The sequence below is a fragment of the Ambystoma mexicanum genome, chromosome 6q, assembly GCF_040938575.1.
Source record: "Ambystoma mexicanum isolate Mex_15411 chromosome 6q, UKY_AmexF1_1, whole genome shotgun sequence".
Taxonomy (NCBI): Eukaryota; Metazoa; Chordata; class Amphibia; order Caudata; family Ambystomatidae; genus Ambystoma; species Ambystoma mexicanum.
The window spans coordinates 285,128,754-285,142,128 of NC_090937.1; the positions used below are offsets into that span (position 1 = coordinate 285,128,754).

Below are 13,375 nucleotides of genomic sequence, written 5' to 3' on the forward strand. Positions count from 1 at the left end.
CTTATGAATTGCCCCTCGAACGGCTAATGACAAAATGGAAAAACAAAACTCCCGACGTGAGTGGAAAGGATGTTAAAGGCGTGTATAACTTGCCGAACGTTACGGGCGCTGAAGGCATGAGACTCAGACTTCACCTCGCAGCCCACGTGTGTATTACATCATGGCGACCGGCATCCCAGAAGGAAGGGGGAAGGGCTTGTTTTGTTTTTTCAAGCCTAAGCTGGGTGGAGGGTGCCGATTGGTCCAGGGGTGTTCAGCCCCTATATAAGTCAGACAGAGAGGAGAGACTGATGTTGAATTCTCCTCTCTCTTGCAGAATCCTATTGGAAGCGAAGAGGCAGCAGCCCCATACCGCTGGGCCTATGAGGATTAAACCCAGGTTTCTACCTTACCCTCCAAGGAAACCAACTAATACTCCAAGCGTAGACTTAATGAAGAAGTAATGGAGATCCTGATTGGATAATCATTTTTTTTTATTTTAAGTTTTTTTTTTGTCAATAAAGACTAACCTTTGTTGAAATCTACTACGTTGCCTGAGAAGTCCATTACAACCCCAAACACAGCAGATATAGCCATCCTCCTGCAACCCCAGGACAAGGAATACCCCACGGGTCAGCTAGTCACAAAAGAGGACCTCCAGTCAAATATCAACCTAAAATTTTGCAGCTGCATGACTGGAATTTCGACAAAGGTAGACAAGCTGGACCACCAGGTCCTGTAGGTGGAATGACGACTCGGAGAAGCGGAGGACCAGGCGCTGGGTGGACCAAACTACGCTGGTAACAGAGCTACAATACAGGATCCAGGTACTACAGGGAAAAAGGGAGGCCATGGTGTTCAAGCAAAAAGACATGGAAAACAGAGGCCGAAGAAACAACCTCCGGGTCAAAGGGTCCCCCTGGCAATCCCGGATCAAGCCCTGGACGAACACAAAGAATCACTTCCAAACGCTGCTACCACATCTTGATAAAGCAATGCTCCTTCTAGACCGGACCCATAGACTCCGCACCCGTAGGGGCACATCCTCGGACTGGCCCCCCCCCCCACTCCTCCTGATGTAATCACAGGGGTCCAATTCTTCACAGTGAAGTAGAAAATTGTGGAAGCTGGCAGGACAAAGGTACTGGCCTAACCTTCCAGGGTGCACTGCTACAAATCGTCCAGGACCTCGCTATGGCGGCAGTACAAAAGCGAAAAGGACTCAGATCACTGATGACGTTCCTAAAAGACAAAAAGGTTTGGTACTGATGGCTATGCCCCGCCACACTGCAATTCCCCCTGGGGGACATGACAGAAATCATCAGCTTGTTAGATGAAGCAGAAGACATCCTGCGAAACACTGCTCACGAGACCGGTACAGGCTCCCCTATAAAACATTTTTTAAAAAAACACCTTGGAAACAAGACGTTCCCAAACCGGAGCACAACACCCGGGCAAGGATGGCCAAGGAGAGGAACCCCATGGCAACTCCTCCGCAGACACGACCACGCACCGATGGATCCCTGATGTACGCCACTCTTCTGGTGAATGTCCACTGGAGCTCCAGCATCACTCTGGGAAGCAGTATCCCTCCCGCCCCGAGCTTCACACGGCCCATGCCTGGCCGGGAGTGAAATGGCACCCAATGGCAGATGGGGCGAAAGTACCCATTTTAGTTTTTCATTTTTGTTACAGTTTAAAGGCCAGACGTTATTTTTAATTTGGTTCTTTTTGGGTTGGTTCACTTATCCTAAAACCCGGTTGCCAAGTGGAGCTGAAGTGCAGATGCAGTTTCATGGCGGTTGAAGCTCACCAGTCTCTCTGTCCCACTCCCCGGGGGAGACGGATCGCAACAGATGCTCCCACCCCACCAGAAACATACTTTTGTAACGCTCAATGTCAAAGGCCTGCACTCCCCAACAAAACGTAAATCGATATTAGTACGCTTAAAAAAATGTGAAGTGTTCAGTGGCAATGCTACAAGAAACTCACCTGGCCCTTACAGACAGGTCGCGATTGCGGAACAATGACTTCCCCACACAATTTCATGCGTCCAGTGGATCCAAAAAAGGGAACCTGCCATTCTCATGTCCTGAGAAATGCCATTCACGGAGCTGGAGACTCTGCAGGACCCAGGAGGCTGAAATACAGGTGTCAAGGGCCTATTGTTTGGGCTAATATATACTATACTCTCAATCTATGCCCCAATGAAGGTCAGGAGACATTTCTACAAGAACTGGAATCCGTTCTCCTCCCTTTCTCAGAAGGTCAGGTTATAATTGGAGGGGATTTCAAGGGGGTCCCGGACCCCATGATGGACAAAACTCACAAACCCACTTCAATGGACATCAAGATTGCCTTACGATTGCTCAATTTCTTTAGAAGCACGGGAGTGGTCGAGTCCTGGAGGGTGCTTCACCCCAATGATAAGGGCTTTTCTTTTTTCTCCCATGTTCACTGCACCTCATGATTTGACCTCCTCCTAACTACCCCCTCCTTCTCCCTTAGGTGGATGAGGTCAAGATCGAGCCTAGGATCCTATCAGACCATGCCACTGTCTGGTTGAGAGCCTATGTCTGTGACCCGGTACCCCCTCCTAGACCACAGCGGTGCCTATACGACCCAATCCTGAACAATATTCACTAAAGGGCGCTATCACAAAGACCATTCCCAACTATTTCCAGGAGAACCCTGCCAGCCTCACTTCAGAGACAATTACCTGGAACGCAATGAAGGCAGTCGTTAGGGGCGAATTTATGGCCCATACAGCAGCCTACCAGAAACGCAAGAGAAAAACTGGCCCAACTAGAAAAAGATATAATTGAGGCAGAAGACAAACATAAAAAGAAGTGGTCCCCTAAAAATCGCCGGTTCCTGCAGCTGACCCGTAATAAACTAGAAGTCCTATATGCGGAGGAAACAGCTCAATCTTTACGAACCACGAAACAGGGATACTCCGCTAAAGGGAACATGGCTAATATATTTTTTTGTCAGGAAATTGGCCAAAGTCAGGCAATGCAACTTCATAGTGGGCCTACGGGATTCTCTAGGGGAAGTAAAATTTGGGGAAGACTGTAAGCTTCAACTAGCCGCCGCTCACCTGACTGACACTATGACAGCCCAACCCCCACACCCCAAAATTTGGTAAAATGGACAATACATATAAGAGGCCTCCCTACCATGTCTTCCAAGTGCCAAAAGGGAAGCCTTAGAAGCCCCAATCACTCTGCAGGAAGTGGGTGCTGTCATCAAATCTTTGAAATCGGGCGGGTTCACTACCAAATTCTATAAACTCTATCAGGCCCAGTTGTTATCGCCACCAACAAACCAGTTCCACTTCCCCTTCTATGCAAACATCTTCAACAATCTTACTGCTAAAACCCAGAAAAGACCCTAAAGATTGTGACTCCTACAGGCCAATTTCATTGCTTAATATTGATACTAATATCTACTCGGAAATTCTAGCCAGCCGATTGTCCTGAGTTCTCCCGCAACTCATCGACCCGGAACAAACAGGATTTATCCAGGGCAGATCGACTGTGGACAATATTCGCTGGGCCCTAAATCTAAGAGGTGGCAGCCTCGGACCATCATAAGCTGGTGCTGCTGGCCTTGGATGCCACAAAGGCGTTCGACTAAGTTGACTGGGCCTTCCTAACAGCCACCATAGAAGCTTTTCAATTTGGACCCACATTTCGTAAAATTATCTTAACCAACTACAGTGCCCCGAAAACCTCCTTACGGGTTAACCAGCGACACACAGCCCCCATCCCACTCTTCTGTGGAACTAGGCAGGGATGCCATTTGTCTCCATTGTTATTCGCCCTAATAATGGAGCCCTTGGCCCAAAAGATTCACACTAACCTCTCCAGAGAGGGCCTGATGATTGGTCAATCGCAGCTTAAATATTCCTTTATGCAGATGACGTGCTACTTACCTTAACTTACACACAAGTCTCCCTACAACATTCTCTCTCAGAACTAAATTCCTTTGGCCAAGTGGCAGATTTTGAAATCAACTACAATAAATTGGCAGCATTAGGGGTGGGCTTAACCACGAATGACTCTCTCCCTCCAATCGATCTGCCCAATTAAATGGAGGAAGGACTCTCTAGAATATCTAGGGGTGCAAATTGCAGCCTCTCCAGAGAAGCTCTATGCTTTCAACTTTACATCTCTGTTCAAAGCACTGGAAGCTGACCTGTTGCGATGGTCAACTCAAGAAATCTGTCACGCCTTCCACATCACGTCCTCACAGCGTAGCTCCACCCCTACACCCAGGTACCCCAGGCAGCCCCTCTACCTTGAGACCTTCTGTGTGCACCGAGCAGCGGCATCTTGGTGTTAAGCGTCTTGGCCTTCCAATTTTGGACGGCCTGTTTTCACGCCGTATTCGGTGCCCGTGGCGACTGTGGCCGCAATGGAGAATGCGGTTGCCATGAGGACAAGGCACAAACAACAGCCACGCAACGCGGAACCTATCACGTGATCATGCAAATCCCGATCACGTGATTAGAACGGGACGTTCATAAGGAAGTCCTTCCTTCAGCACTTTGCTTATCAGCTGTTCTCAGCAGTTGCTACACGCCTCGACCTTGTTACCTTGGATCTGTTTGGTTTTTGGAATCTTGCTTCACCCCTGGACTGCGCCCGTCTCACGTTTGGATCATATTACCAGGCTCTACTGACGACTACGCTTTTGTTTACTGGACTGCGCTTGGATCACGTTTTGGTTTGTTGAACTCCTGCAAAGTTATTGATCACGGACTGCACATCGGATTGCCTCAGTCTTCATCCTCATTACTACTGCTACGGCGAGGAGCCTCTGCCTTTCTATGGGAGCCCTACTACTGACCCATTCCTTTTACGCTTTCTGGCAGCACTGTGTCTCTGGGAACTAAGCAGAACTCTCCTTTAGTTCTGCACGTTGATATCATTCTGCAGGTGCTAGGTCCACCTTCCTGTTTCCCATTGTCTACTGGCTCTCCACAGCTCCTCCACAGGTGTAGAGACAGACCCTCTTTCCAGCACACCACCGCCCTCATCTAGGCAGGTGTTCAGTGCGTAGTCCATTGTACTTTATTTGCAGAAACACTGTCCGTTGTTAATCACTGCCTTTCTTTACAGCGGTTCGGGGTCCTGTGTTCCTGCTCTCACCTACTTGTGGCCCTAATAACCGGTCAGTGACTTTTATAGCAATATCTCTGACTGGTGCTTGGGGACGGAGGTTTTCATAGTCCACGTGGCTACAGTTTCCTGACAAAATCTCATTGATGGGACGCATTACGGCATGCAAAATGAACCTCCTAGCGCAGTTCCTATATTTCTGCTCATCCCTCCCAGTGGAGGTCCCGCTAAGGCCCCTTCTTCATTTACAACAGAAAGTCTCTCAATTTATTTGGGGAGGGGGGACAGGAAAGCCAGAATTCCCAAAAGGGCGGTGATGGGCAATCCTCGTCTGGGCGGCCTAGGAGTTCGAACGTTACATAACTACTAAGCCGCAAGGGGTTCCCACCAACAAACCACAATGGGTTCAAATCGAACAGTCCAGGACTTCACTGCCACTCCACTCCCTCCCACATGTTCCTCATTCAACACGGAAATCATGGACTGCTCTGTTCAACGAAAACATCAGTAAAGGTCTGGGACCGGATGTTAAAGTATTAAGGGATCCCGGGAGTTATAGGTACACTCACACCAGTCTTTCATAACCCTTCCGTCTCCCAGGCCTTGCAACCTGGTCATTTTGGGCATTGGATTTAAGGGGGATTACACACACAATAGCAGACCTGTTTCACAATGGCCAGCCTTGTACTTTTGACTTTTGTCAAGAAAAGTTCTGACTGAAGCTGACAGATTCACATATGCCCAACTGCACCACTGGATCATACATCCCACAGTCAAACGGGGCGCCACCCGCAGCCTTGGGCCAGTGGAACTTAGCCTGCAAGAAGGGTCCAAAGGGGGCACCAGATCTAGGATATACAAACTGCTGCAAGATGACCTGCTTGCCCCTCGGCCCAAATACACCTCCCAATGGGAGGAGGAACTTGGTCGCACGTTGGACGATTAGGAATGGCTGGACATTGTGACGAGGGCCACACTTCCTCCACCTGTGTAACAAACAAAGAGTGTGCCCTTAAGCTAACGCTCCAGTGGTACCTGCCACTGACCCGGCTTCACAAGATGCAGGGGGCTCTGGACCCATCAATGTGGAGCACGTGGCTCATACTTCCACATGTGGTGGGACTGCCCCCTAATTCATACTTTCTGGGTGAACATTCTTGAATATGTAGCAGACATCATCCACATCAGACTTTCTCTTCAGCCTGAGGTGCTCCAGCTAGGGGCACTGTGAGAAACCTCAGGGTATTCTCCCCTGCAGAACTCAAAAATCCCTTATTCAGGTGGCCAGGGATGGGCTGGCGCTCTCTGATCCCAACCCTATGGGTGGACGAGCCAGGGAGGATCACCTAGGTAGGGGAGCCCAGGGGAGTGCCCCAGGTGAGACGCAGTACTATACTGGAGAAAGGGACAAAGAAGACGAGGTCCTCGAGACTTATGGGCTGCATCAACTCACCTTCCCTTCTTTCCAATGAACCTCCTTTTTGAGAATCCACCATCCACTCTGCATCAGGTGACTCCATTAGGCATCCTATTGTACTTAGAAACCACATTACCAAAGCCCCTGTCTGCCCTGTTTCGTACCTAAATACTCCAAGTCATTCTTCTTCACATCCCTTTGATTAACCCCAGTATACTGCATTAACACACTACCATTCCCACAGTCCTCCCTGTTCAGGTCACAATAAAAACAATGGTAATATTTGTTCATTCCACAACCCCTACCTATCTCTCTTCCTGTCTAGATCCCGTAGGATACTAACACTCTAACCACCCTCCCCACTTTCGACACAAACATGTTTCTGCACCAAGGAAAAAAACAGACTAATTCCAGAGCTGTTCACCTAGCATGTCACAACCTAAGGGTCCGGCAAAGTCAGGCAATTCACCAAAATCACACACACCTGACGGCCCTTTGTTTTCCCCACAAGGATAAAAGGTGGAGCAAGGGAGCACAATACGAGCAAGGCAGAACGCAAGAGCTCACTCAGCACGGCAGTTCAAGAGGAAGAAAAAGAATGCGCATATAGAGAGTGTGACGAGGGGAGAAGCGGCATTGCCCTTTCCAACCAAGGCCTGTGAAACCTCAACAGATGTCGATGGCACACAAGACCCTCCTCCGCTGATTACCAAGCCGGGGAGAGACTATTGTCTCTGGGGTACCAACCTCGACTCCAAAGATGAGAAAGCCAAGAGGTTCATCAAAGCCGGTGAGTCGAGGGTAGAATCGATAAGAAACCGAACTGTGTTTTGAACGAAAAGTAGCCACCGGCTAATTTGAACTTTGAAAGGCATAAAGCAAATCTTGATGAGAAAGGGGGAAAACCAACAACAGAGTAGTCTGGCACCAAGTGGGTGCTCATGCAAGAAACTCTGGTCGATTACCTGATGGAAAAAACTACTGTAACCTCGAGACCTTGGTATGAGGTGAAAGGAGGTCAAAGTGGTCATACAGGGGCCCTGTAAAATCCTCTGTACTGTCGAAAGTCTTTGACCGACAGGTGATTGTGAAGCTAATGGAAGTAAATCCTGTTTGGTGAAGAAAGTGCATGAAAAGTTTATTGCAAAGGTTGTTAAGAGTCAACCCGGAGGGGGGATGCTAACGAGAAGGGGTGAAGTCTAAAGTCCCTATGAACAGTGTGTTGACAGGAGTGAACCCGAACGAGGGATGTCCACAGTTAACGGTTTTGCAAAAGAAGGCCAAAATGAACCAGCAGAGGAAGGCCAACAAACAGGGGGTAAACCCTGAGGAAGTGTTTAAAAAGACATTAAGATTCGTGAAAACCAAGCAGTATTGTAAGACCAAGGGAAGTGGATTTTCCCCCTCGTCATTCGGTCCGAGCCCGACCAAGGGAGATCCAGAGGTGAAAAGTCATCACCCAAAGTCTATCTGGAAAAGGAACTCTTAGTTTGTTTGTTATTGACTACATCAGGCCCTCGAAGGCAAGAGACTTTTTTATTGAAAAGAGACTTAACCGTCTAAGAACCTGATAGCTGATACGAACTGTCGGCTCGTGCTGGGAAAGCTCAGGCGATCCACCTTGTCCCGTGCTCAAGACGTGAGGAAGGGAGACCCCTGGCTAAAGTCCATCCCAACTTACGATTTGAGAACACTTCTTTCTTTTGAAAACCAGATTCCCACACTCTTTCTGTATTTAGTTTTAAGGATTCAGAAATAGTATTTTTTTGATAGGCAATTTATTTTGACAAGACGCCACAAGGACTGCCTTATTTTCATTTTATGGTCGAAGCTTGCTCCCATCTTAGATTTAGGCGTTTTTCCAACCTGCATACAGTTTGATAAACACCCTTGAACTGTGCTGTCTTTACTGTTGCCACCATGAGTTCCTTACAGCACCAGTCTTCGGGATTTATCCCATATCCAGGAGAACCGCCAAGCTGCTTACTTAACTCCTCCTGGCCGCTAAGATCACTACTGCCCGGGACTGGAAAGGTCCAGAGGTCCCCATACTTGCCCTATGGTGGATTATGCTGTGGGACATCTTCGTGGCAGAGAAAATCACAGCAGTCAAAGAGGGTAGACTACATCAGTTCTCGGATGTCTGGTCCACGCTCCTAGACTAGGACGCCGAGTTCCCAGCGTTAACGGGCCGACCAAGACTGTCGAGATTATTCTTACAAGCATAACGGCCCCTATAACAGGTCGCTAGAATGTGACAGGGGAGGGATGGGAGTGGCGGACTAGGGAGGGATCGGCAATCTGCAACTCTTTTCTAATGGTTACTTTTGATGTATGTACCAGTACTCCATGTTTCAACTGGCTTAAATAAAGTTGTTAAAAAAAATGTTCATAAACATGTAATTCATAACAAATGAAATATAGTATACTTATCCACGAATTAGAATAGGTAATGTCATCACTGATTCCCTGGTGATAATCTCCTCCCACATGGCCGGGGGAAGGCAGCCGCTAACTGATCCTGGCCCTGGGATTGGTATTATGAGGAAATATCATATGAGAAGGGACGACTATGGGAAGGAAGTGAGGACTCCATTGGAAGAGACACAGTATCCCCCACCATCCTCCTGAAACTTTAACCTCAAAAATACTGATGGCTTATAATCAATCTGAGCAAATTACCATTACACATTAAGTTCACTTAAGACCTCCTGTTTCTGACAGTTTTAATTCAAACAGGTATTCAAAGCAATGTAGTGTTAAAAATATTTTTATAAACTCCTATGGACTACAACTCCCAGTTCAATCAGCATGGGAATAAAAGTTATTTGCAGCGAAACGCATGTCCAACGTTGTAGTTTGTTCATGTCATCTGCCAAAGATGCATTGCCACAATCATCAGGCAAAGACGTGAGGGGGAAAACACAGATGGAGGCGCTGACGTGCGCAAGTCTGCAGGGGGGGCTTATCTCCTTATCCCATGTTTATGTGAAGGGCACCAGGGTTCCCCCAATGTTATGGGGTCAGGCGCTGTGTCAGCCCACAGCTGTTGCCTAGCAGAGGCGTAGATGGAGGAAGCTGTATGGGGAATAATGGCGATGTCACATGCCAGGAGGGTTGGGCTGAGGGTGAGGGGAGTTAAGAGCACAGAGCTCAGTCTCCTGTTGCTGGCGGAAGTACCATCCATGCCCAGGAATGCAATAATAATCAAACATGAAAAGAGAAAGGCAGGGAGGGTGTTTGGGAAGCAGAAGCCCGAATTCATGCAGACATTTTGCTCTCTTCAAGTTTTTCTTCAGCTAGGTAATTAATGCTGGCACCTACCTGATAGCATACAAACATGTCGATGGCTCCTCTGCACGCTTTTCCATATCAAGGAACTGCCTTTGAAGAAGCTTTGCAATACCATTCAGCAGCCCTTGCACGTTGCTGTGAATAAAGAAATAAAACATTACTGATTGGTCATGGTGACACTCCAAGTTGATATATTCCCTCAAATTGTGAGCGACTGCAAACACTTTGCACGGATTAGAAACTCTCTTAAAACTTCAACCAATTGTATGTAATACACCTGAGAGCCGAGTCCCTAGAAATTAAGCAGGTTTGCAAAAAATGCCCAATTCCAAAAAAAGAAGTGGTTGTCAATACTAGATGTGTTGACAAACAAAAGACCTTCCCCACTGTCTGTTTGGTAATTTGCACAAGTGCAACTTTGCACATTTTTACATGAATAGGGAATGCAAGCTTTACCCACCTAATGCTGCATCATCCACTGTGTGCCCAAGCAACACTCCCAAATACAACAGGGAGCCTCCATACAAAACCTAAACTGAAGCTGAGCTGAGATTTAAGGTATGCATTGATACAATGAGTAAGCTCACCGAACAAGTACATCAGCGAACCTTCAAGGTAATGCTAACATAATACATATTCCTGCTCCTAACACCTGTAATGTAGGGCAAAAACCTACAAATGATAAAAGCTGTTGGGAGTAGTGACGTAAGTAAAGTAAGTAATCCGAGTTTAAGTTTAACAGCTCTGATACTGTCATGGAAGAGTAATAGCTGGGATGCAAGAGAAGAAACACATGTGGATCTCCTCGATATGCACATGCTCTTGGACATTTACAGCAGATGTGCGATGGGTAGTTGGGGTTGTGAACATCAACAGTACCCCTGCTGGGGAGAAAAACAGAATTGCACACAAGAAAACCTGGAATCAATAGTTCCATCGACCGACTGAGATTAGCACCCAAGAAAACCGGATACAAGTAGGGAGATTGCAGGGAATTAAGGTTGAAATCTGCAATTATAGTACCATAAGCCAAAGGGCCAAAATCAGCGAGTCACTCTCGAACACGAGAAGGCTGTTGATGCGCAAGTGGGCTGGAAGGGAAATAGAGGGGATAGGGATGTAAGGAACTCATGATGGCAACAGTAAAGACAGACAGAACTGATCATAGTTCAAGGGTGTTTATTTAAACTGTAGAAATGGGTTGGAAAAACTCCTAATCTAAACCTAATTCTAAGATGGGAGCAAGCTACGACCATCAAATAATAATTATACAGTCCTAGTGGAGTCTAGTCAAATAAAAAAGGGCCTATACTAAAAGAAACTATTTCCAAACCTTACCGCTATGCTACAAAATAATGTGGGATAATGTTCACAAGAAAAGAAAGAAGTGTTCAAAAGAATGTCAGGCTAACTTGGGAACTTGGCATCTGCTCCCTTCCCCAAGCTTAAGATACTCGGGAGTCTTTTAAAGTTGAAACAAAATGGTTTTTCGAGGTTTCAGGACTGCTGAACCATTTCATGCCTTACCCACATTTCATCAAAGTAAAAAGGGGGAACATTTATTCAAGATGAGCATCCCAGAGTCTAGGGCGGCAAAAGCAGCATCTCAGGAAATGGCAGAATCCTTCTCTTCTCACCCCTTCTTTGGGTTCACCTTCTGCTGCTTACACCACTGTTCAGTTAGTTGATATCACTAATGTGGGATTTACTTCCCTTACAATGTCCATTCATTCAGGTCCCCCTCCGCCGGGCTCAGACCTTTCAGTACTTTCACAATTCTCAGATCAGAAATTTCCGATAGTCAATCACATATTGCTAGATTACTCTGTTATGCCATCATCACAATTTCATCAGTCACTATCATTCACTTCATTTTTTCTTCATCAAAGACCTTCGATTGTACAAGGGGGCTTGTGCCCTTGACAGCACCCTTGTATAACCACTTTGATAGTCCTTCAATAATCTTTATTAACCATGCTCTTCTAGCACCTTGTATCCTGGATATTGTAGTTCCTTTTTAATCGTGCTCTTTCAATACCCTTGGATTCGCAAAGTTCATGATAAGCCCTTTGAGCATTTTGGCTTACTTTCCATCCTTCTCCATCTCTTTCCCTTTTAAAATATTTTCATAGCATCCCATTAGCCTTTCACAAACCAGACTTTCGTGTAGCTCATCAACTTACCGGTTGTTCAGGCTTTAATCGTCCTTTTCTAGTCAAGTTCCCCCCCTTTCTGGGATCAGACCTTCTCTCCATGTTTTCACTGTCTTCCTCTGCTGGGCGCAGACCCCAGGTCCACACTATTCTGGGCTCAGACATTCTCGCTCTCAGGGTCTCCCTCTTCCGAGCTCAGACCTGCTCGCCTTAGTTTAAGGGGCACCCTCTGCTGCATGCGGACCCTTCTTTAAATTCAGATACTTTCCATATGAAATATCTTTGGACTCCAAGTCCCAGAATAACCTTGGGTTTATTTTGCTCCCATTTGCTCCCCAAAACAGCATTCCTTACTTCGGGAGTGGCAGGAGTCTCAGAGGCATGATTTGCTGAGGTCAGGACCTTGGCTTGACCCCCAGCTGTCCTTGGTTTGGTTCTCCTGGAGTTACAGGTCTCTCCCCACGCTGCAGTCCCCGCTGTATACCAGGGGCCAGTGTCTGGGCGCTTTTCTCCTCCAGGTCTCCCAGGGTCTGTGCAGCTCCCTGGGTCTTACTAAGAATTCTCGGCAACTTCCAGAATCCCCAGCTCGCTGCTCACAATGCTGTTTCTGGCTGCTGCTTTTATACTCCCAGCTAGATTGGAGTCAGGTGTGTGTAGTTGTCTCTCCCTGCCTGACCTCGTTATTGGGACAACATGGAGACTGCCCACAGTCCTTGTGTATTTCAATAAGGGAATGGGCTTATGGGAGTTGTGGTGTCTACAAGAAAAGTATAAAAAGGTTGTGGATTGCTGTCCGGAAAAGGGTTTTGAATGTAGGGTTGTTGAATAGTGGGTTTTGAGGAAAGAGGGGTAAAACTCACGTTGGATTTTAGGGGTGGTCTTTGTTTTCCCTGATGGTTTTGCCTTTCCTTTACAGAAAGGTACTGGGATATGATGGGACGCGGTTAACAATATCCCATGACAACTGAGGGGATGTTGGGTAGGGTAGCATCGGAACGGGAGGAATACCATGTCTTGCCTGAGGGTGTGTCTCCCATAGTCCCCAAGGATCACCCGCCCAGGTGATGCTCCCTCGCTCGTCCGCCCCCAAGGTTGGGATCCAAGAGCGATGGCCCTCCCATGGCCACCTGAACAACGGATCCCCGGGAACAACCTGGGAGAAACGCCTCAGGTTTCTCCCAGGGAGAAAATGTAATGCCCACAACTAAAACCAGTAGCACAATACAATAGCTGCCATGAGAAGGGGGAACGTAGGTGAAGTCCTACTTCCCATAGAAGGAATAAACGAGCTGAAAAGCCAGATAATAAAAGAACCCACCCCTCGGTAATGTCTTCCTTTTGAAAGACACAATAGGAGTAATTGGGAGGGGGAGCCAGGTCAATAGGGTGGAAAACATGATGACAAC

At 47.2% G+C, this 13,375-nt stretch overlaps 1 protein-coding gene across 2 annotated transcripts in view; it reads right to left on the reverse strand.

The window, feature by feature from the left end:
- FOCAD (focadhesin) overlaps positions 1–13,375 on the reverse strand; it is a 2,926,805-nt gene that overhangs the window by 2,768,369 nt on the left and 145,061 nt on the right. For both annotated transcript variants that reach the window (XR_011282193.1, XM_069630760.1), the window contains exon 5: positions 9,847–9,951. Coding sequence is in view for 1 of the 2 variants with exons in the window: in XM_069630760.1 (XP_069486861.1) it covers positions 9,847–9,951 (105 nt within the window). In the remaining variant the exon portion in view is untranslated. The remainder of the gene's footprint in view (positions 1–9,846; positions 9,952–13,375) is intronic.